This window comes from Salvelinus namaycush, chromosome 32, assembly GCF_016432855.1.
Source record: "Salvelinus namaycush isolate Seneca chromosome 32, SaNama_1.0, whole genome shotgun sequence".
In the NCBI taxonomy this organism is placed as follows: Eukaryota; Metazoa; Chordata; class Actinopteri; order Salmoniformes; family Salmonidae; genus Salvelinus; species Salvelinus namaycush.
This window is the reverse complement of record NC_052338.1, coordinates 22,228,152-22,253,367: the sequence shown is the minus strand read 5'-3', so window position 1 is coordinate 22,253,367 and position 25,216 is coordinate 22,228,152. Positions and strand designations below refer to the sequence as shown.

Here is a 25,216-nt window from a genome sequence, read left to right as displayed (position 1 = left end):
GCCTTTCTGGGAGCAAGACATCCTGGTCCGCGACGGGGCTGGTTTTCTTTTTGTAATCCGTGATTGACTGTAGACCCTGCCACATACCTCTTGTGTCTGAGCTGTTGAATTGCGACTCTACTTTGTCTCTATACTGGGACTTAGCTTGTTTGATTGCCTTGCGGAGAGAATAGCTACACTGTTTGTATTCGGTCATGTTTCCGGTCACCTTGCCCTGGTTAAAAGCAGTGGTTCGCGCTTTCAGTTTCACGCGAATGCTGCCATCAATCCACGGTTTCTGGTTTGGGAATGTTTTAATCGTTGCTGTGGGTACGACATCGTCAATGCACTTTCTAATGAACTCGCTCACCGAATCAGCGTATTCGTCAATATTGTTGTTGGACGCAATGCGGAACATATCCCAATCCACGTGATCGAAGCAGTCTTGAAGCGTGGAATCAGATTGGTCGGACCAGCGTTGAACAGACCTGAGCGAGGGAGCTTGTTGTTTTAGTTTCTGTTTGTAGGCTGGAAGCAACAAAATGGAGTCGTGGTCAGCTTTTCCGAAAGGAGGGCGGGGGAGGGCCTTATATGCGTCGCGGAAGTTAGTATAACAATGATCCAAGGTTTTACCAGCCCTGGTAGCACAATCGATATGCTGATAGAATTTAGGGAGTTTTGTTTTCAGATTAGCCTTGTTAAAATCCCCAGCTACGATGAATGCAGCCTCAGGGTGTGTGGTTTCCAGTTTACAAAGAGTCAGATAAAGTTCGTTCAGGGCCATCGATGTGTCTGCTTGGGGGGGAATATATACGGCTGTGATTATAATCGAAGAGAATTCCCTTGGTAGATAATGCGGTCGACATTTGATTGTGAGGAATTCTAGATCAGGTGAACAGAATGACTTGAGTTCCTGTATGTTGTTATGATCACACCACGTCTCGTTAATCATAAGGCATACTCTTCTTACCAGAAAGATGTTTGTTTCTGTCGGCGCGATGCGTGAAGAAACCAGCTGGCTGCACCGACTCCGTTAGCGTCTCTTGAGTGAGCCATGTTTCCGTGAAGCAGAGAACGTTACAATCTCTGATGTCTCTCTGAAATGTTACCCGTGCTCGGATTTCATCAACCTTATTGTCAAGAGACTGGACATTGGCGAGTAGTATGCTAGGGAGTGGAGCGCGATGTGCCCGTCTCCGAAGCCTGACCAGGAGACCGCCTCGTTTGCCCCTTTTACGGCGTCGCTTAGGGTCGCCGGCTGGGATCAGATCCATTGTATTGGGTGGAAGGCAAAACACTGGATCCGCTTCGGGAAAGTCATATTCCTGGTTGTAACGATGGTGAGTTGACGTTGCTCTTATATTCAGTAGTTCCTCCCGACATAAAAAAACAAAATACTGCATATTTTCCTAGGAACGCGAAGCGAGGGGGCCATCTCGGTCGGCGCCGGAAGTCATCTGTGTGACAGAACAGAACCATTACTTTTAAAAGCATGGGAACCGGTTAATAACGTTAAAATACGTTCCAGGCCTTTTTTTCTAGTCCCACAACAAAACACAACAAAGTGCCGATACAAATCCTTCACTCCGTCATTCAGAGACTTATTCCAATGTCTGCTTGCAAGCTGAAAATCTTGACATGTGTGTATTTAGGCTTCTCCCCTCTCAGAAGCATAGGCTACTGTACTGATATTACAAGCTTGATTCAGAAGATGGGGAGATAGATTTCTTTATTTGCAAGAGAAGAATGGATTCACTTTTTCAAAGCTAGTTAAGGATACTATAGGCCTACTTATCACGTTCACATTGGTTGTACTAACATACAAAAATGTAAGACGTGTATTTAATTCTTGTGCCACTCTGCACATACAAGCTTGTTAGTTAACTAGCTCAAGCTTGTTAGTTAGCTAGCTCAAAGGACATTTAAAGTTCCTCCATAGAAGCCGCTCCTACTAGGTATAATTCTGTGGACCTAATTCAGATAATGCATGTCATAACAAGATGCCCAGTGCTTCAAGCCTCCTCCTCAAACCTCTCTTGCTCTCTCCCCACCCGCAAAATTTCTGTTGCATCTTTCGCCATAGGCTACACTATACTCCATCACGCATGTAAACAACTAGCTTGCCTACTCTATCTGCACTGTTTGGTAAAGTAATTTAATGAGCTAAATGTTTTTAAAAAACTGTTGATTTCACAGGTTAAAAAGGAACAGAAAGGAACTGTCACACCTTGACCTTAGAGAGCATTATTTATGTCTCTATTTGGTTTGGTCAGGGTGTGATTTGGGTGGGCACTCTATGTTCTTTATTTCTATGATTTGCGCCAGGTATGGTTCTCAATCAGGGACAGCTGTCTATCGTTGTCTCTGATTGGGAATCATACTTAGGCAGCATGTTTTGCCACCTTAGGTTGTGGGATGTTGTTTTTTGTTAGCTCTGTGTAGCCATCAAGACGTGATGTTCGTTGTTCTTTTTGTTGTTTTGTTTGGTGTTCGGTTTTAATAAAGAAGCATGAACACGAACCACGCTGCACCTTGGTCTCATCCTTCCGACGGACGTTACAGGAACGATATAAACCGGTACTTTTTATTGCTTCGAACCGGTTCAGAACTTTATTATGCTGGTCTGAACAGTGGAACAAAACAAAAAAACTAATGGTTCTGTTGAGAACAAAAACATTAGAAAAAAATGCTACCAATGATTTGCTAATAAGTATTATTATAACTATAGCCACATATTGGGGTGGAAACTCATTTGTTACCAGCATTTGCTAATGCCCATTTGCCATGATGTTTAATACAAAGGATCCTAGCCTTGCTGAGTCTACTATGGGTGATTTCACAATACTTAGCAGACAAACAGACAGACAGAGAGAGAAAAGAGAGAGTGTGTGTGTGTGTGTTTGTGTCTGAGTGTGTGTGTGTGTGTGAGAGAGAGAGAGAGTTTCTAAGAAACAGAGACACCTAGAGATGGGTGCCAGAACGAAACAGAGACACCTAGAGATGGGTGCCAGAACGAAACAGAGACACCTAGAGATGGGTGCCAGAACAAAACAGAGACACCTAGAGATGGGTGCCAGATGAAACAGAGACTCCTAGAGATGGGTGCCAGAACGAAACAGAGACACCTAGAGATGGGTGCCAGAACAAAACAGAGACACCTAGAGATGGGTGCCAGAACAAAACAGAGACTCCTAGAGATGGGTGCTAAGAACAAAACAGAGACACCTAGAGATGGGTGCCAGATGAAACAGAGACTCCTAGAGATGGGTGCCAGAACGAAACAGACTCCTAGAGATGGGTGCCAGAATGAAACAGAGACACCTAGAGATGGGTGCCAGAATGAAACAGAGACTCCTAGAGATGGGTGCCAGAACGAAACAGAGACACCTAGAGATGGGTGCCAGAACAAAACAGAGACACCTAGAGATGGGTGCCAGAACAAAACAGAGACACCTAGAGATGGGTGCCAGATGAAACAGAGACTCCTAGAGATGGGTGCCAGAACGAAACAGAGACACCTAGAGATGGGTGCCAGAACAAAACAGAGACACCTAGAGATGGGTGCCAGAACAAAACAGAGACTCCAAGAGATGGGTGCCAGAACTTCACAACAATCATAAACTAGAAGACATTTTATTTTAATAACCATTTATGGGAAACACGAAAATAATAATATGCTGTGCATTATTTTGATTATGGGTAATCAAAATTAGGTTTGAGATAAAAAGCTTTAGTAATTAACAGACTATGCTAAGACTTCTTTATGAATACTGCCTTGTACAATCTGTAAATAACAAAAGAAACAGCAAAAGCTAGATATTATTGACATGTGGGTTGTTCAATGTTGCAGTTCACTGTCTCCTTGCATGTTCCTAGGGCATTCTCAATGGCGGTGCAGATTTAGTAGGTGCTGCTGAGGGCCCCCAGGCATCGTGTTGGTGGTGGAGTGGGCTTACTGCTGCTGCAGAGAGACGCTACTGAAATTGTCAGTGAATGTTAATCAGTCTGGAGATTTATCTCAACACAACCTACTCACGGAAGTCCTTATAGGAAAAGAGGATGTTTATTCCAAACTGCTATGATTGAAAACATTATTCCTTCTTTGGCTTGACCTGGAATAAGGTTAGTCCTGAGGAGAGGGCTACGCTCTTAGATGAAAAAGGTGCTATCTAGAACCTAAAAGGGTTCTTCGGCTGTCTCCATAAGAGAACCCTTTGAAGAACCATTTTTGGCTCAGGGAAGAATCCTTTTGGGTTCCAAGTATAACCAAAACGGTTATCCTATTGGGACAGCCGGATACCCTTTTGGAACCTTTTTTCTAAAAGTGTATACATACATAGTATTAATTCACTCGGAGTTCCCCAGAGAATTGTGAAACCAGTGGAGGCTGGTGGGAGGAGCTATAGGAGGACGGGGTCATTGTAATGGCTAGAATGGAAAAACTGGAACGGGGAGTCAAACATGTGGATTCCGTATGCTTGATTTGTTTGATACCATTCTATTTATTCCATTCCTGCCATTACAATAAGCCAGTCCTATAGCTCCTCCCACCAGCCTCTACTGGGTAATATGCGGAGTCATGTATTTAGATAAATATATAGCTCTGGTTATATTGTCCCAGTGTGGCTATATACTACTGCAGAAAGGAGGCGCATGGCTCCCAATGGGTTAATATACAACCAATCCTGAAACGCAACATCACTCAAACATATATTTTATGGACTTGCCTAGTTAAATAAAGGTCAAATTAAATTAAATTAAAATAAATATATGTTAATCAATAGGCGTTGCTAGTCTCCCCAACTCAATATGTTATTGATGGCTAAACAATGACAAACAATTCTGCTGCCATGTTCCTTGCCAGCCAAAGGAACCCAGCCATTTGTACACCCGCTTACAGGGTCATCACCTTCATCCATCCAATTAACAACAGCTGCCAAGCAGGCCATGTGTGTGTGTGTGTGTGTGTGTGTGTGTGTGTGTGTGTGTGTGTGTGTGTGTGTGTGTGTGTGTGTGTGTGTGTGTGTGTGTGTGTGTGTGTGTGTGGTGTGTGTTTGTGCAATGTTACAACATTACCACTTCTAATGACAAACTACCAGAGCAACAACGCAGCACTTTCCTTCTTACTGCTGGAGTGAGGTTGGGTTTAGTGAATCCTGAGTCAACACACATCGCAGCGCTGTAGTTCTTACTGCTGGAGTGAGGTTGGGTTTAGTGAATCCTGAGTCAACACACATCGCAGCGCTGTAGTTCTTACTGCTGGAGTGAGGTTGGGTTTAGTGAATCCTGAGTCAACACACATCGCAGCGCTGTAGTTCTTACTGCTGGAGTGAGGTTGGGTTTAGTGAATCCTGAGTCAACACACATCGCAGCGCTGTAGTTCTTACTGCTGGAGTGAGGTTGGGTTTAGTGAATCCTGAGTCAACACACATCACAGCGCTGTAGTTCTTACTGCTGGAGTGAGGTTGGGTTTAGTGAATCCTGAGTCAACACACATCACAGCGCTGTAGTTCTTACTGCTGGAGTGAGGTTGGGTTTAGTGAATCCTGAGTCAACACACATCGCAGCGCTGTAGTTCTTACTGCTGGAGTGAGGTTGGGTTTAGTGAATCCTGAGTCAACACACATCACAGTGCTGTAGTTCTTACTGCTGGAGTGAGGTTGGGTTTAGTGAATCCTGAGTCAACACACATCGCAGCGCTGTAGTTCTTACTGCTGGAGTGAGGTTGGGTTTAGTGAAATCCTGAGTCAACACACATAGCAGCGCTGTAGTTCTTACTGCTGGAGTGAGGTTGGGTTTAGTGAATCCTGAGTCAACACACATCGCAGCGCTGTAGTTCTTACTGCTGGAGTGAGGTTGGGTTTAGTGAAATCCTGAGTCAACACACATCACAGCGCTGTAGTTCTTACTGCTGGAGTGAGGTTGGGTTTAGTGAATCCTGAGTCAACACACATAGCAGCGCTGTAGTTCTTACTGCTGGAGTGAGGTTGGGTTTAGTGAAATCCTGAGTCAACACACATCGCAGCGCTGTAGTTCTTACTGCTGGAGTGAGGTTGGGTTTAGTGAATCCTGAGTCAACACACATCGCAGCGCTGTAGTTCTTACTGCTGGAGTGAGGTTGGGTTTAGTGAAATCCTGAGTCAACACACATCGCAGCGCTGTAGTTCTTACTGCTGGAGTGAGGTTGGGTTTAGTGAATCCTGAGTCAACACACATCACAGCGCTGTAGTTCTTACTGCTGGAGTGAGGTTGGGTTTAGTGAAATCCTGAGTCAACACACATCGCAGCGCTGTAGTTCTTACTGCTGGAGTGAGGTTGGGTTTAGTGAATCCTGAGTCAACACACATCACAGCGCTGTAGTTCTTACTGCTGGAGTGAGGTTGGGTTTAGTGAATCCTGAGTCAACACACATCGCAGCACTGTAGTTCTTACTGCTGGAGTGAGGTTGGGTTTAGTGAATCCTGAGTCAACACACATCACAGCGCTGTAGTTCTTACTGCTGGAGTGAGGTTGGGTTTAGTGAATCCTGAGTCAACACACATCGCAGCGCTGTAGTTCTTACTGCTGGAGTGAGGTTGGGTTTAGTGAATCCTGAGTCAACACACATCACAGTGCTGTAGTTCTTACTGCTGGAGTGAGGTTGGGTTTAGTGAAATCCTGAGTCAACACACATCGCAGCGCTGTAGTTCTTACTGCTGGAGTGAGGTTGGGTTTAGTGAATCCTGAGTCAACACACATCGCAGCGCTGTAGTTCTTACTGCTGGAGTGAGGTTGGGTTTAGTGAAATCCTGAGTCAACACACATAGCAGCGCTGTAGTTCTTACTGCTGGAGTGAGGTTGGGTTTAGTGAATCCTGAGTCAACATACATCGCAGCGCTGTAGTTCTTACTGCTGGAGTGAGGTTGGGTTTAGTGAATCCTGAGTCAACACACATCGCAGCGCTGTAGTTCTTACTGCTGGAGTGAGGTTGGGTTTAGTGAATCCTGAGTCAACACACATCGCAGCGCTGTAGTTCTTACTGCTGGAGTGAGGTTGGGTTTAGTGAAATCCTGAGTCAACACACATCGCAGCGCTGTAGTTCTTACTGCTGGAGTGAGGTTGGGTTTAGTGAATCCTGAGTCAACACACATCACAGTGCTGTAGTTCTTACTGCTGGAGTGAGGTTGGGATTAGTGAATCCTGAGTCAACACACATCGCAGCGCTGTAGTTCTTACTGCTGGAGTGAGGTTGGGTTTAGTGAATCCTGAGTCAACACACATCGCAGCGCTGTAGTTCTTACTGCTGGAGTGAGGTTGGGTTTAGTGAAATCCTGAGTCAACACACATCGCAGCGCTGTAGTTCTTACTGCTGGAGTGAGGTTAGGTTTAGTGAAATCCTGAGTCAACACACATCACAGCGCTGTAGTTCTTCCTGCTGGAGTGAGGTTGGGTTTAGTGAATCCTGAGTCAACACACATCGCATCGCTGTAGTTCTTACTGCTGGAGTGAGGTTGGGTTTAGTGAATCCTGAGTCAACACACATCGCAGCGCTGTAGTTCTTACTGCTGGAGTGAGGTTGGGTTTAGTGAATCCTGAGTCAACACACATCACAGCGCTGTAGTTCTTACTGCTGGAGTGAGGTTGGGTTTAGTGAAATCCTGAGTCAACACACATCGCATCGCTGTAGTTCTTCCTGCTGGAGTGAGGTTGGGTTTAGTGAATCCTGAGTCAACACACATCGCATCGTTGTAGTTCTTACTGCTGGAGTGAGGTTGGGTTTAGTGAATCCTGAGTCAACACACATCGCATCGCTGTAGTTCTTACTGCTGGAGTGAGGTTGGGTTTAGTGAATCCTGAGTCAACACACATCGCATCGCTGTAGTTCTTACTGCTGGAGTGAGGTTGGGTTTAGTGAAATCCTGAGTCAACACACATCGCAGCGCTGTAGTTCTTACTGCTGGAGTGAGGTTGGGTTTAGTGAAATCCTGAGTCAACACACATCACAGTGCTGTAGTTCTTACTGCTGGAGTGAGGTTGGGTTTAGTGAATCCTGAGTCAACACACATCGCAGCGCTGTAGTTCTTACTGCTGGAGTGAGGTTGGGTTTAGTGAATCCTGAGTCAACACACATTGCAGCGCTGTAGTTATCGCTGTAGTTACCGATAGTACCTATCAGCTGCCTTTGATACTGTGAACCATCAGATCCTCCTCTCCACCCTCTCCGAGCTGGGCATCTCCGGCGCGGCCCACGCTTGGATTGCGTCCTACCTGACAGGTCGCTCCTACCAGGTGGCGTGGCGAGAATCTGTCTCCGCACCACGTGCTCTCACCACTGGTGTCCCCCAGGGCTCTGTTCTAGGCCCTCTCCTATTCTCGCTATACACCAAGTCACTTGGCTCTGTCATATCCTCACATGGTCTCTCCTATCATTGCTATGCAGACGACACACAATTAATCTTCTCCTTTCCCCCCTCTGATAACCAGGTGGCGAATCGCATCTCTGCATGTCTGGCAGACATATCAGTGTGGATGACGGATCACCACCTCAAGCTGAACCTCGGCAAGACGGAGCTGCTCTTCCTCCCGGGGAAGGACTGCCCGTTCCATGATCTCGCCATCACGGTTGACAACTCCATTGTGTCCTCCTCCCAGAGTGCTAAGAACCTTGGCGTGATCCTGGACAACACCCTGTCGTTCTCAACTCACATCAAGGCGGTGACCCGTTCCTGTAGGTTCATGCTCTACAACATTCGCAGAGTACGACCCTGCCTCACACAGGAAGCGGCGCAGGTCCTAATCCAGGCACTTGTCATCTCCCGTCTGGATTACTGCAACTCGCTGTTGGCTGGGCTCCCTGCCTGTGCTATTAAACCCCTACAACTCATCCAGAACGCCGCAGCCCGTCTGGTGTTCAACCTTCCCAAGTTCTCTCACGTCACCCCGCTCCTCCGCTCTCTCCACTGGCTTCCAGTTGAAGCTCGCATCCGCTACAAGACCATGGTGCTTGCCTACGGAGCTGTGAGGGGAACGGCACCTCCGTACCTTCAGGCTCTGATCAGGCCCTACACCCAAACAAGGGCACTGCGTTCATCCACCTCTGGCCTGCTCGCCTCCCTACCTCTGAGGAAGTACAGTTCCCGCTCAGCCCAGTCAAAACTGTTCGCTGCTCTGGCACCCCAATGGTGGAACAAACTCCCTCACGACGCCAGGTCAGCGGAGTCAATCACCACCTTCCGGAGACACCTGAAACCCCACCTCTTTAAGGAATACCTAGGATAGGATAAAGTAATCCTTCTAACCCCCCCCTCCCCCTTAAAAGAGTTAGATGCACTATTGTAAAGTGGTTGTTCCACTGGATATCATAAGGTGAATGCACCAATTTGTAAGTCGCTCTGGATAAGAGCGTCTGCTAAATGACTTAAATGTTAAATGTTATGTAAATGTAGTTCTTACTGCTGGAGTGAGGTTGGGTTTAGTGAATCCTGAGTCAACACACATCGCAGCGCTGTAGTTCTTACTGCTGGAGTGAGGTTGGGTTTAGTGAAATCCTGAGTCAACACACATCGCAGCGCTGTAGTTCTTACTGCTGGAGTGAGGTTGGGTTTAGTGAATCCTGAGTCAACACACATCACAGCGCTGTAGTTCTTACTGCTGGAGTGAGGTTGGGTTTAGTGAATCCTGAGTCAACACACATCACAGCGTTGTAGTTCTTAGGTCACAACTAAAAAGTCAATCTATAGGGGAAAGCCATGCTGTGCCAGAAGTTTTCAAAGTAAACTGGTTTAAGACTGAGCAGGGAGGATGATGAGGAATCAACATGTGCGCTGAGGACAAATTCTGGGGAGACTTTGATATAAAGAGGCTCAGCAACACTGCTATAATCTCAGGCAGGCAAATGTGTGACACTCTATAGGAAGCCAGTCTTGGGCATCATCACTGGGGAGGGAGTAGTGGAGTCTAAGGAGCTACAGTTGATATAATCCAGAAAACAGCAGTCTTACCGGCAGTGCCCAGCACCAATTTAAATATTATTTGTTGTTGAAGCATAAGGTCCTAAAGGTATATCTCTAAGTGTATGGACATTGTCCAGCACGGCTACATCCTGAAAACATCACAATGAAAGTCTACTGTAACAAGGCACATAGGTTATGTGTGTTATAGTGGCAACATACTGTATACATTATAATAACATAATCCTTTCCTTACTAATCTTTCAAATCTCCCAACCTTGTCCTCATTAATTCATCACTAACAAAACTGAAATCATGCACCGAAACCGTACACTGAAATCATGTAAAATCCCTAAAATCAAGTTAGTCTTAACAGCCTACTCTAAACCTGCCTCTCTAGAGGACAGCAGTTTTGCCTTAATCTCTTAACACCTGCTGTTAGTTGCAGGTAGTTGGAGATTTTCTTCGTCAGGTACTGGCAGAGCACATCCACTCCCAGGAAGTAGACTGCTCCCTATTCCCATTATACTGCTCTGCTCATAGGGCTCTGGTCAAAAGTAGTGCACTATGTAGGGAATAGGGTGCCTTTTGGGGAGCAGTCTACAGTATCTGGTGGTGCTGTCGTGTTATTACGTGGACATAAGTCAAACAGGGGGCATCGCGTTAAAGACAGGAGATGAGGAAATGTCAAAGTGCGTGGGAAGAACAGATTGAAGAAGAAGCTAGCAAACAAAGCGGGGTCTCGGTTTACAAGGTGGGTTGGATTACCGGGCTAGAGAGGGTCCAAACTGTTTATGCACAAGGCTGAGAAGTAGAGTGGCATCATTCCCAAGGCACAGATATGTAAAGTTTAACATGGCCACCACGCAATGTGATAGTTATCCCTTATCACAAATTAATCTGCTAGGCTGGAGTGATACAGTAGGCCCATCGTCCTTACATTCTCAGCGCAATTTAGTTGCCACCCAACCATGAACATCATTTGTTATTTCACCACATTCGTGTGGGAGGGTGTTTCTTGTTTTCCAATCAAGGAGACCAGAAAATAGGACCCATCTAGTCTGTGAAAGCTGTGAGTGATTACTAAAAACTAGAATTGGTTTACAGCCACCCTCTCTGTCAGTAGCTAGCTAAATGTCTCATACTGTATCTCTTTCGATGTTAAATCGAATAAGTCTCACATCGTTGAGCACAACCAGGAAGACTAACACTGGTCTATGGTGTAATTACTGCGTTCTGGGAGTAAATCAGAGAGTCAAATTCTACGGTCAATACCTGGCGTGTTAGAATACATTTCCCATCCACATCCCATGTTCGGGGCATTCATTTGAAAACAACATGGAACCCCAGGCAGAAACTGAATGTAGGAGAGGTTATCCATCCATGCCTCTAAACAAAAGGAAAGGGGAAAATAGGAGGAAATACACTACAATGGCAAAAGTATGTGGACACCTGCTCGTCGAATATCTCATTCCAATTTTCTGGGAAGGCTTTCCACTAGATGTTGGACCATTGCTGCTGTGACTTGGTTCCATTATTCCTCCTCCCAACACTTTACAGTTGGCACTATGCATTCGGGCAGGTAGTGTTCTCCTGGCATCCGACAAAACCCGGATTCGTCTGTTGGACTGCCAAATGGTGAAGCGTGATTCATCACTCTAGAGAACACGTATCCATTGCTCTAGAGTCGGGCGAGCTTTACACCACCCCAGTCAACGCTTGGCATTGCACATGGCGATCTTAGGCTTGTGTGTGGCTGCTCGGCCATGGAAACCCATTTCATTAAGCTGACGACAAACAATTATTGTGCTGACATTGCTTCTAGAGGCAGTTTGGGACTCGGAGAGAGTGTTGCTACCGAGGACAGACACTTTTTTACGCGCTACGCACCTCAGCACTCGGACGGTCTCGTTCTGTGAGCTTGTGTGGCCTACCCATTCACAGTTCGTCTCTCTCTCTCTCTCTCTCTCTCTCTCTCTCTCTCTCTCTCTCTCTCTCTCTCTCTCTCTCTCTCTCTCTCTCTCTCTCTCTCTCTCTCTCTCTCTCTCTCTCTCTCTCTCTCTCTCTCTCTCTCTCTCTCTCTCTCTCTCTCTCTCTCTCTCTCTCTCTCTCTCTCTCGCTCTCTCTCTCTCGCTCTCTCTCGCTCTCTCTCTCTTTAGACGCATCTCTCTCTCCCCCTCCCTTCCTCCCTCCTGACTTCCCTCTCCCTCCCTCTCTTTCAACTTCATACTCTCTCTCCCCCTCTCTCCCCCTCTTTCTCTCTCTCTTGACTTCCCTCTTTCCCTCTCTTTTTCCATCTCTCTCCACCTCTCTCCCTCCCTCTCTCTCTCTCTCTCTCTCCCTCTCAACTTCCCTCTCTCTCTCTCCCCCTCTCTCTCTCTTTCACACCTTTCATTTTTCGAGTTCAAACGATCCTCCCTAACAGCGAGGTAGTCTGCAACACCCAGCCTTCTAAATTGGCAGTGCCAGACAAGTAAAGATTTTCAATTGAACTGCGCATCTCATTTTGGCCCCTCGGGGCAAACGATCTTTATTGAATGCTAGCAATTAGCATTCACCTGTTTAATTAATTCTGTAAGAAGTGTCTGTCTACTCTAGCTGGCAGCTATCAGAGACACGGGGGCTGGGTGGGGGCTCCTTGGAGTCTTACTCTGACACCTCAAAGTTAACTATGCGGCAAAGAGAGAGCAATCCACCTCAAAGACTACTTGTGTAGAAGCGGAAAAAAGGGATTGTCTGGTATATGACAAAGACAAAACAGTGTGCGAACAAGCACCTTTTTCTAAGGTGTGATATGATGTCATCTGCCAGAAGTATGATAAATGACAAAACAATGTGCTGACAAGAGGTTTCCCATCGAAAGATAGTGAGCGAAGGATTAGCCATGTGAAAGAAGAAGAAGTGCCGAAGAGCATTACAGTCACTTGAATCGGAGGCAGAGCTGAAATGACATTGGGTTAAATGGAAATACTACTTTGATAAGGAGAAGTAATGATGGATGGTACTTGACCAATAGTAAAGTATCAGTTATTGGGGCAGCAGGTAGCGACTAAGTGTGCTAGGCCAGTAACTGAAAGGTTGCTGGTTCGAGTCTCTGGCTAGAGAGTGTCTGATACATGACTAAATATTAAAATGTAAAGTTATCATTGTTTCAAAAAATGGGTAAAGAAAGCACATTTTTATGAAGATGATTCAACACAGACAACAGATTGTAATTCTTTGAAATGTGGTATTTTTCATGTTATTAGTTTAACACCAATCAAAGAAAATGCCAGATGACAATGTCACCCATTTTAAGTCCTCTAAATAATTAAAGTAATTTGCTCTTTCTTATTCTTTGTCTTTGCGGTGCAGATGAGTTGCACGTCACTGGCTGTAAACAACGTGCAATTAGAGGGTTTGAAAATGACAGGGGGACTTCAATACGAGACTTGGGTACCCAGACAGTTTAATGAACAAGCTTTGGCAGTGATCTTTGAAATGGGAAGCATACTAATGGATTATTGAACTGAAACTTGGAGAAATCATTGACTTGAAAATAAAGGAGCCTCCTTTGACACTTCAAGTTTTTTTTAAGGACTGTTTAACAATGAACCCGGCAGCAACAGCCACCGCCATGCCAGGGAGACACAGAGAGAGACTAGAGTATTGACCCAGAAAGTATTTACGCTTCTCTGAGATCCCTTAGACACTCTTCATCACCTTCGTATTCAATTAAAGGGAAAGAAGCGACGCTGCATTTGATCGGAAACCCATTGAACAAAAAGAGATGCTAACAGCTCTGGGGTCCTGGGAGGTGGACAAACAGCATAGCCAATTGAGTTAATATTCTGGTAACCACTTTAGCCTGCTAGTTTAATGCTCTATAACTTGTCATAAGAATGTATGATCAATTCAACATATATAGGTATACATGCATATAGAATACTGCCCTACATAGGTAAAATGCAGTAACTACATACTTGTAGTCTCTGCAAAATCTGACTTCAAAGACTTTTTGTCTAGACAGACAGCAATTTCTGATACTTCATGATATATTCTGATCAACTGGCTTGTTCTTGTGTCAGGAAGCTAAATACCACAATCAGATAATATACCTGGCAATTACAACAGATCAAAGATTTTTGACCAAATTCGTAGTTACTGCGTATTGCCTTTGAAGGGAAGCATAGCTCACACGTAAACGTCTAACCATCTTTTTTAAAGCAACACATTTATTCTATCTCTCCTATATAGTGTGTGCTCAGACATTACCTAGAGGAAAGAGGCTTTGAGAGGGTTATTACTGGACATGACAGAGAGATGAAATGGGCAATAAAGTCAATTACTGCAGAGCAGAATAGCACCAGCCTGTATCTGGTCAAATGGAAGGATGCCGACTGACATCACAGCAGAGTTGACCAAGTTGTCATGTATTCACCTGTGTGTCAGGGTCATAATTCATACCCGCTTGTTAGCTGTCTTTCACCATGCCCACCGTGCTCCCTCTCCACCCAAGGCCTAGCCACTTTATACTTATAACTGACATGGCATTGTGGTCAGAAATAGCCTCAGGGCTGGCTGGCTGCAGATGGTGCCTTATGCTTTCAGTTAGTGTCCATTTTCTTTATTAATCCATATTTTATTACAGGGTGAATTGGAGGTGACTATTAACTGTCAATCAACCCAAACCCAGGGATGACAGGCAGTCGGGTTGGTCTGAGGGAGGGAGGAGAGATGGGTTCGACCATAGAGATCCTATTAAATGACAACCTGCGTTCAAATAGTATTTGTTTGCCTTTCAAATACTTTAGCTGTGCTTGATCGAGCTTGTCTGACAGAATGGAACCAATGGAATAGTCCCCGCCCATCTGACACTCCAGACAGAGCTCAATCAAATAAAGTTATTTCAAATACTATTTGAACCCATGTCTGCATGGTGTTCTTCAAGGAGGTGTGCCGTCTTAGGTGAACTGGGACACGTAAACCTTCATAGGAGGAAATTAATATAATATCTTACTTAACGAATTTTCCCTCTCTTACAGACGTTAGTGAGAGACTGCATTGTCAGAATGTTGAGGTTTACACACAAACAGGACATTAGAACTTTGAGAGGAAAGGCAATCTTAACATGAACAACACTGTGACATCCTGGAGGCTTTGGCAACGGCATGAAGGATCCTGATTATGCGGAACGTGTCCATAAGCAGCGCCAAGATAATTACGCCGCATGTCTAAAAAATAGCCAGTTTTCTGTCACTTTTAGAAGACAGATTGGCTGATGGGAGAGAAAGTGGAGAGAGGGAGGGAGAAGGAGAGAGGGCAAGAGAAGGAGAGAGGGATAGAGAAACCTAAAGGCTTGCTATATGCAGTGATTGACTTCATTGCCTATTTCCTCTCTCATTCATGCCCAAAGCTGTTTTTCTCTGTAATGTCTGAGTACACACTATAGAAGAGAGCTATCTTAAATATGTCATGCTTTAAATGGGTTGATGGTTAGAAAGAACATAACCACTCAATTCTGGAACTGGGAGTCTTAGTAAACAACAAGCTTGTGCAATTGTCTATAGTCCAACCAAAGAGCTACAAATTATGTTTGAATTTTTAAAGTGGCAATCAGCAGTTGAAAAAATAACAAAGCGTCCTCCCCACCATTGTTTCAATACAAAGATGAGGGATGGGGCTGGAGAAATGTAACCTCTCTAAAATTCATAGACAGAGCTATGGATGCAAGGATTGACCATCCATGATATCTAAATGATAGTTTTAACCATGTTTTGTTTACATGTACTTTGTTTACAAATATTGGAGAAAAACAAGCTTATATTTTGGTTTCTGATGAGGTACGAAAGTTTAACTGAAGTTCATGAAGCATTTCTAAGTTATATTCTTCAATAATTAATGTGCACATATAATTAATTCAGCCCAAAAATGGATGTAGCAACTGCAGATTGACCCTTTAAGCATTCTAACATCCATAATGTCTCCCCCACGTTTATTAAAACTAACACCAACACACAAGCTGTTCTCCCTGAAATTCTTTCGGAACATTAGAATCAATGGAATTTGTGTGTAAAGACATACAGTGGGGCAAAAAAGTATTTAGTCAGCCACCAATTGTGCAAGTTCTCCCACTTAAAAAGATGAGAGAGGCCTGTAATTTTCATCATAGGTACACTTCAACTATGACAGACAAAATGAGAAAAAAAATCCAGAAAATCACATTGTAGGATCTTTAATGAATTTATTTGCAAATTATGGTGGAAAATAAGTATTTGGTCAATAACAAAAGTTTATCTCAATACTTTGTTATATACCCTTTGTTGGCAATGACAGAGGTCAAACGTTTTCTATAAGTCTTCACAAGGTTTTCACACACTGTTGCTGATATTTTGGCCCATTCCTCCATGCAGATCTCCTCTAGAGCAGTGATGTTTTGGGGCTGTTGCTGGGCAACACGGACTTTCAACTCCCTCCAAAGATTTTCTATGGGGTTGAGATCTGGAGACTGGCTAGGCCACTCCAGGACCTTGAAATGCTTCTTACGAAGCCACTCCTTCGTTGCCCGGGCGGTGTGTTTGGGATCGTTGTCATGCTGAAAGACCCAGCCACGTTTCATCTTCAATGCCCTTGCTGATGGAAGGAGGTTTTCACTCAAAATCTCACGATACATGGCCCCATTCATTCTTTCCTTTACACGGATCAGTCGTCCTGGTCCCGTTGCAGAAAAACAGCCCCAAAGCATGATGTTTCCACCCCCATGCTTCACAGTAGGTATGGTGTTCTTTGGATGCAACTCAGCATTCTTTGTCCTCCAAACACGACGAGTTGAGTTTTTACCAAAAAGTTCTATTTTGGTTTCATTTGACCATATGACATTCGCCCAATCTTCTTCTGGATCATCCAAATGCTCTCTAGCAAACTTCAGATGGGCCTGGACATGTACTGGCTTAAGCAGGGGGACACGTCTGGCACTGCAGGATTTGAGTCCCTGGCGGCGTAGTGTGTTACTGATGGTAGGCTTTGTTACTTTGGTCCCAGCTCTCTGCAGGTCATTCACTAGGTCCCCCCGTGTGGTTCTGGGATTTTTGCTCACCGTTCTTGTGATCATTTTGACCCCACGGGGTGAGATCTTGCATGGAGCCCCAGATCGAGGGAGATTATCAGTGGGCTTGTATGTCTTCCATTTCCTAATAATTGCTCCCACAGTTGATTTCTTCAAACCAAGCTGCTTACCTATTGCAGATTCAGTCTTCCCAGCCTGGTGCAGGTCTACAATTTTGTTTCTGGTGTCTTTTGACAGCTCTTTGGTCTTGGCCATAGTGGAGTTTGGAGTGTGACTGTTTGAGGTTGTGGACAGGTGTCTTTTATACTGATAACAAGTTCAAACAGGTGCCATTAATACTGGTAACGAGTGGAGGACAGAGGAGCCTCTTAAAGAAGAAGTTACAGGTCTGTGAGAGCCAGAAATCTTGCTTGTTTGTAGGTGACCAAATACTTATTTTCCACCATAATTTGCAAATAAATTCATTAAAAATCCTACAATGTGATTTTCTGGATTTTGTTTTCTCATTTTGTCTGTCATAGTTGAAGTGTACCTATGATGAAAATTACAGGCCTCTCTCATCTTTTTAAGTGGGAGAACTTGCACAATTGGTGGCTGACTAAATACTTTTTTGCCCCACTGTAGGATCTTAATATGAGCCAGTTTGCTACAGTAGGAAAATAATATTGTAGCAACAAGAAATGTGAATTATTATTTGGATTGTAATTCATGGACATTTTTGTAGGCGTTGATACATTTTTCATTAGAGCAAATCAAGTCTGAAATTTCTAAGTGGAAATTACAAACTTTAGAAGCCTTTTTAAAACTCAAATACATTACAAGTTTGCATTTCCTGCAAAATTCTCAGCAACGAAAAGGGATCAAATTAAGATCCGACATCTATATGCGACAATGAATGCATTTCGCATGAGGATAGTATGCATCTTTCACATATGTGGCAGCAGATGTAATATTCACTGACTAGACTAGATGCCTGAGTGCTTTCAGCTAGCTCCTAGCATAATGGCACACATTCTGCAACTTTACCAAAATGCACTGCTCTAGGAATGCAATGTCCTCGTAAACACAAGCCTCCAGAATTGTGGTTTGATTATTCTGAGGTTATTTGTAACGGTTCCAGCTTCTAGCCTTTGAACGAGCTACTCTCCTCATCTTAAAACATATCTCATTTTTCCTTCGCTTTTTTACAATCAATATTCTTGCTTCCTTTTTGACACCAGAAATATAAAATCTAACGGTAGTTTACATGATGTGAATGGATAGATTATACTTTCTTTATTTCTCTATTCTGTGCTTTATTTAGAGGGCTGCAAAAAAGAACATCAAATACACTTTTGTTTGTATTGATTGAAGACAAAACCATACAACTTCCTTTTAGCCTCAATAGTGCTACCCTCCTCAAAATAGTGCTACCCTCCCCAAAATAGTGCTACCCTCCTCAAAATAGTGCTACCCTCCTCAAAATAGTGCTACCCTCCCCAAAATAGTGCTACCCTCCCCAAAATAGTGCTACCCTCCCCAAAATAGTGCTACCCTCCCCAAAATAGGCAATAAACTCTGAAGTAATATCTTGAAAAACGCAATATGCAACACATGCTGTGGTTGTGAGGCCGGTTGGACGTACTGCCAAATTCTCTAAAATGACTATGGAGGCAGTTTATGGTAGAGAAATTAACATTAAATTCTCTAGCAACAGCTTTGGTGGACATTCCTGCAGTCAGCATGCCAATTGCACGCTCCCTCAAAACTTGAGACATCTGTGGCATTGTGTTGTGTGACAAAACTGCACATTTTAGGCCTTTTCTTGTCCCCAGCACAAGGTGCATCTTTGTAATGATCATGCTGTTAATCAGCTTTTTGATATGCCACACCTGTCAGATAGATGGATCACTAACAGGGATGTAAACATATTTGTGCACAAACTTTGAGGGAAATATGGGACCAACACAACACAAGACATGTTGTGTCCATGTAGTGTCCATGTAAAAAAAAATAATACTGCTATTTCGATCATCTCTCAGATATAGGAGAGACACTTTAGAACAAATTTACTTTTGATGTGTTTTGGGACTATCTGTTGTTCCGTGTAGTGAATCTGTTATTCATGTATTTGTATGGGCTAATAGCAGTAAGGCCAAATGTTTCTTTCATTAAATAATTGTTATCATATAAAAAAAATTATACTTCAAGGGGCCTTCATATTCAAAATCAAATAGCTAAACTATCCTTGGTATGACCTTCTTAAAACAATTCCTTATAGCTTTGTAGAACCCCCCCCCCCCCCATTAAAATACTCCATCTATTCCTGTTTGAGCATGCCTGGCTTAATTAACCAATAGAAATGTTTTTTTTAAAAGCAAACCCTCAACGTATTTGAAAATAATTTTCAAGAATCCAGGTCTGATTGCCCAGCAGGCAAATCTCCCACAGCTTGTTAGCTGCAAGGTTTAATACTGTAGGACAGGCATGTTCATGTCCTATCAGCTGTGTGTGGTTTGATGGGTAAAGGCAAGTACATACTCTTGTTCATGTACTGCACTCTACAGTGATTTCTTATGGGTCAGTCAGAGGAAACATGTTTTTCTACAGCATATAATATAAAACCACGTCAGAGGTTGATTATACGTTTTCTACACTGTGTTCTCATGAGTCAGGGAAGCCATGTACTCCTACAGAACGTAATGTAAACCAACCTCAGCAGAGATAGGATAGGTTTCCAATAGGGATTCACTCTCCAGTGAAACATCCACAGGTTAGGAAAGTGTACGTTCTAGCTAGCAGATTATTGACAGAAATACGGTAATGAGTGGAATCCATGATATCATAATACTTACATGATGATGAAGAGGAAGAGGATGAAGGTGATGATGATGATGAAGGTGATGATGATGATGCTGCTGCTGCTGATGATAAAGATGATGACAACTATACTGATGAAGATGAAGAAGAGAAGAACAAGTATTATATTCATATTCATAAAATCGAGGACAGTGCGTCCTAAATTTGGCAAACGCCGCAACCGCTACCTCGCTTTCTAATTGCCACCATCATCACCAATGTTATCAACTTAGCATACTCTAAAAGTGCCTCGGGATGCCCACTGAATAATTTACATCATAGGCATCCTTCATATGCAATACACTAGACTAGAGTCCAGCATGTATCATTAATCATAAACGATGAACTGGTACCCAGCGATGTAACGGATCCATATGAATGTACTCTTCCTCCCTGGTTCGTATATAATAAAGTCTATTATTTGAGAAATTACATGGTTTTCAAGATCTATCACGTTATATGAGCGTGAGAAATGCTTTTTGCAGCTGCAAATAAGACAATCTACCAAGTATGTGCAACTAAACAGTGAAGAAAGGGTTAAAAAGATGACATTGCCCAGACCATACACTGACTACATAAGTCTGTCATCTCGACACTCCTTAAATCAAGACCTACACTCGACACCTAACATTACTCAACACAGTCCTTACTTTAAAAAATCAACTGCATATAGAGCATGCAGAGTCAGGTTATACAACACAGTATCTACAGGCATCAAACACATCAGTCGCACAGTCTGTCAACCCCAGAGGTGTGTGTGTGTGCATCTTCTGTATATGTCTACACACAGTATGTGTGTGAGGAAGAGAAAGCAATTTTCCTGCAGCTGGAGGAGCTGAACTGTGTGCCGGCGCCCCCCTCCCCCAGCTGGGTGTAACTGCAGCCAGGGAGCCAGAGATGTGGTATGCCCAGGCGGGGAGGCCCGGGGGAGGGATGATACTCGCTGGAGGTGCAGGTGGAGGTGTTGTGAGCTCTAATAATGCAGAGCAGCATAGCCATGGCGAGGGGGCCAGATAGGCACGGAGGAGAAGGAGCCGACTGTGTGTGTGTGTGTGTGTGTGTGTGTGTGTGTGTGTGTGTGTGTGTGTGTGTGTGTGTGTGTGTGTGTGTGTGTGTGTGTGTGTGTGTGTTGCCAGGGAGGAATGGTATGCGTGGGCTGCATGACGATTGCACAACACAGTACATCAATACAGTCCCGGCAGCATAGGTGCTAGTCCTTTCTGTTGAGAGTGAGAGGATATACAGAAGATCATCTGAACCAATGCCAAGGAGGCTGGATAGCTATGCAGTTTTCCATGTCTACTTAGGCGTGAATATCTTTGTCTCACTGTCTTGTCTCAGTAGCTGGTGGTTACCATCAGAAACAAAGAAAATAAAGCGCCGTTTTTCCCCCCCTCCAGTTTATCAGTGTCCATGATTGAATCCATGCTCCATGCCTCTAAATGAATCCGAGGCGATCACAGTATTCAACAGGAAAAGACTCAAAGTCACAAATGGGATGTACAAAAGGGAATAAACAAAGCATTAAAGAGAATGTTAAGAAGTCATATTATCATTAGAAGTGTTATCAGACTGTGAAAGCATCAGGGTCTAATTGGCCATGGGAAACCCCACATCTTTGTGAGTGTGTGTGTGTGTGTGTGTGTGTGTGTGTGTGTGTGTGTGTGTGTGTGTGTGTGTGTGTGTGTGTGTGTGTGTGTGTGTGTGTGTGTGTGTGTGTGTGTGTGTGTGTGTGTGTGTGTGTGTGTGTGCTTTGAGCAGATCTAGTACTCAGTATTATAGTAGCACTAACAATCTATAATGAAACCATGAGAGTTGTGGAAGCTGGAAACAGTAGAGAATTATTAGATCCTTCCCAATGCCTTTAGTTCAAGTGTGTTGCTAAGCAAAAATGGGGAAGGTTAAAATAATTCCAATTTAGAAGCCGTGGTGGCTTATGCAACTTTAAAACGGCAGTGAATCCATTACATTATGTCATTGTAAAAAGCAGTGGATCCATTACATTCTGGAGATGTAACAGAACTGGAGGGAGTGTCTTGCTTCTTTCCCTAAAATTGTTGATGTATACTTCAATAACCCGGAAATTGCACCGAGTATCAAGGCTGTGCATGGATTCATGCTGGACAGGCGGGTGGGTAGTGGGTGAGTAGGCCTGGGGGACCAGAAGAAATATATGGGGAGGTAAATGACGTGACTGCAGACTGGAGATGCTACATAGTGTAGCAGTCAGCTGGCAGAGGAGGGGCAGAGGAGAGGAGGGTGATAGGGGGGGGGGGGGGGGCAGAGGGTGGCAGAGGAGGGGTAGAGGAGAGGATGGTGGCCGAGGAGGGGCAGAAGAGAGGAGGGTGGCAGAGGAGGGGCAGAGGGGAGGTGGGTGGCAGAGGAGGGGCAGACAAGAGGAGGGTGGCAGAGGAGGGGCAGTGGAGAGGAGGGTAGCAGAGGGGACTGGAGGGTAGAGGATGGGTAGAGGGGTAGGATGTTCTGTCTGAAGACTGGAGGGCTACACAGTTAGTTAGTCAGCTGACAGTAGAGAGGTAGAGGGGTAGGATGTTCTGTCTGAAGACTGGAGGGCTACACAGTTAGTTAGTCAGCTGACAGAGGAGAGGTAGAGGGGTAGGAGGTTCTGTCTGAAGACTGGAGGGCTACACAGTTAGTTAGTCAGCTGACAGAGGAGAGGTAGAGGGGTAGGAGGTTCTGTCTGAAGACTGGAGGGCTACAGTTAGTTAGTCAGCTGACAGAGGAGAGGTAGAGGGGTAGGAGGTTCTGTCTGAAGACTGGAGGGCTACACAGTTAGTTAGTCAGCTGACAGAGGAGAGGTAGAGGGGTAGGAGGTTCTGTCTGAAGACTGGAGGGCTACACAGTTAGTTAGTCAGCTGACAGAGGAGAGGTAGAGGGGTAGGTGGTTCTGTCTGAAGACTGGAGGGCTACAGTTAGTTAGTCAGCTGACAGAGGAGAGGTAGAGGGGTAGGAGGTTCTGTCTGAAGACTGGAGGGCTACACAGTTAGTTAGTCAGCTGACAGAGGAGAGGTAGAGGGGTAGGAGGTTCTGTCTGAAGACTGGAGGGCTACAGTTAGTTAGTCAGCTGACAGAGGAGAGGTGGAGGGGTAGGAGGTTCTGTCTGAAGACTGGAGGGCTACACAGTTAGTTAGTCAGCTGACAGAGGAGAGGTAGAGGGGTAGGAGGTTCTGTCTGAAGACTGGAGGGCTACAGTTAGTTAGTCAGCTGACAGAGGAGAGGTAGAGGGGTAGGAGGTTCTGTCTGAAGACTGGAGGGCTACACAGTTAGTTAGTCAGCTGACAGAGGAGAGGTAGAGGGGTAGGAGGTTCTGTCTGAAGACTGGAGGGCTACACAGTTAGTTAGTCAGCTGACAGAGGAGAGGTAGAGGGGTAGGAGGTTCTGTCTGAAGACTGGAGGGCTACACAGTTAGTTAGTCAGCTGACAGAGGAGAGGTAGAGGGGTAGGAGGTTCTGTCTGAAGACTGGAGGGCTACACAGTTAGTTAGTCAGCTGACAGAGGAGAGGTAGAGGGGTAGGAGGTTCTGTCTGAAGACTGGAGGGCTACACAGTTAGTTAGTCAGCTGACAGAGGAGAGGTAGAGGGGTAGGAGGTTCTGTCTGAAGACTGGAGGGCTACACAGTTAGTTAGTCAGCTGACAGAGGAGAGGTAGAATGGTCCATCATGGCTTAAAGCGGGGAAGACATTTGACTGCAAATTTGATTGACATTGTGTTTGTGTGTGAGTTGTGTTTTTTCTTCCTTAGCCTTGGACGAGGGTTAGGGGTGGGCTAGTCTACTTGGCATAGTCATGGATTATTGGAAATGCTAGATGTTTGTGCTTCCTTTATGCCAAGTTTCATGACACAGACTGTAATACAGTTAAAGTTCTTAAAGGATGACTTGAAACATTCACATACTGTGTGTAATAAACATGCAGATGATGTTTTAACCATGTGTGCCTTTCTGTAGATACATGCTTTGATGCCACACATGGACAATATGTCTGTCTGGCCTCAGGGGCAGTCCAGTAGGCCTATACAGGGTGTGTGTGGTTTGATTAGATCTGGTTTGATGTGGACTGATGAGGTCTTTAGAAAACATCAGGTCTATAACAATGTGTGGTTTTGATTAGATCTGGTTTGATGTGGACTGATGAGGTCTTTAGAAAACATCAGGTCTATAACAGTGTGTGGTTTTGATTAGATCTGGTTTTATGTGGACTGATGAGGTCTTTAGAAAACATCAGGTCTATAACAATGTGTGGTTTTGATTAGATCTGGTTTGATGTGGACTGATGAGGTCTTTAGAAAACAGCAGGTCTATAACTGTGTGTGTTTCGATTAGATCTGGTTTGATGTGGACTGATGAGGTCCTTAGAGAACAGCAGGTCTATAACTGTGTGTGTTTTGATTAGATATGGTTTGATGTGGACTGATGAGGTCCTTAGAGAACAGCAGGTCTAACAGTGGGAACTAATACAGTCAATAAAGTTCTTTAATGAAATAAAATAGAAATTCAAACTCCCAGAGAGATCACCAGCTGGATCAGAAGCCATCACATCCAACATGAGTCTCTCAATCCTGTTCATTGGATGAGTGAATACAAGAGATAAACAACAGAAACAATGAGAGGGAATATAAGAAGAATATAAGGAGAAGAGAAGAACCTTACCTTCATAATATAATTTAAAGCCGTGAGCGCTCACAGCGAAGTCACTGGTAAGACGCAGGGAGAAGACGGACCCCGTGCTCGTGACTGGTGGTGGCATTGAGAATCCTGTTAACCTATGGCGAGAGAGGAGACGACAAATAAATCAGAATGATCTGAAAATCATACATTACACCAATCAGAATGATTTGGAGATGCCATTAACCAATAGCACACAGACACCAGTCAGAATAACCAATAAGATACTATTAATCAATAACTTACACCAATCAGAATGATCTGGAGATCGACATAAAACGCCAGTACTACCCTGACATGTCTCACCAAACAGTCAGCCTAATGTTGTGTCATTCAGCTAAAGCAGCTTAGTGGAGTTACAATACATTAAACACTTGGAGTCAGCAGCAGAATACTGAGTGTTGGAGTTACATTAAACACTTGGAGCCAGCAGCAGAGTACTGAGTGGTGGAGTTACATTAAACACTTGGAGCCAGCAGCAGAGTACTGAGTGGTGGAGTTACATTGAACACTTGGAGCCAGCAGCAGAGTACTGAGTGGTGGAGTTACATTAAACACTTGGAGCCAGCAGCAGAGTACTGACTGGTGGAGTTACATTAAACACTTGGAGCCAGCAGCAGAGCACTGAGTGGTGGAGTTACATTAAACACTGGAGCCAGCAGCAGAGCACTGAGTGGTGGAGTTACATTAAACACTTGGAGCCAGCAGCAGAGCACTGAGTGGTGGAGTTACATTAAACACTTG

The 25,216-nt window shown here is 44.4% G+C and overlaps 1 protein-coding gene across 1 annotated transcript in view; it reads right to left on the bottom strand.

The window, feature by feature from the left end:
- LOC120027058 (CUB and sushi domain-containing protein 3-like) overlaps positions 1–25,216 on the bottom strand; it is a 704,521-nt gene that overhangs the window by 518,095 nt on the left and 161,210 nt on the right. The window contains exon 3 of the mRNA XM_038971903.1: positions 24,458–24,570. Coding sequence (XP_038827831.1) covers positions 24,458–24,570 — 113 coding nt within the window. The remainder of the gene's footprint in view (positions 1–24,457; positions 24,571–25,216) is intronic.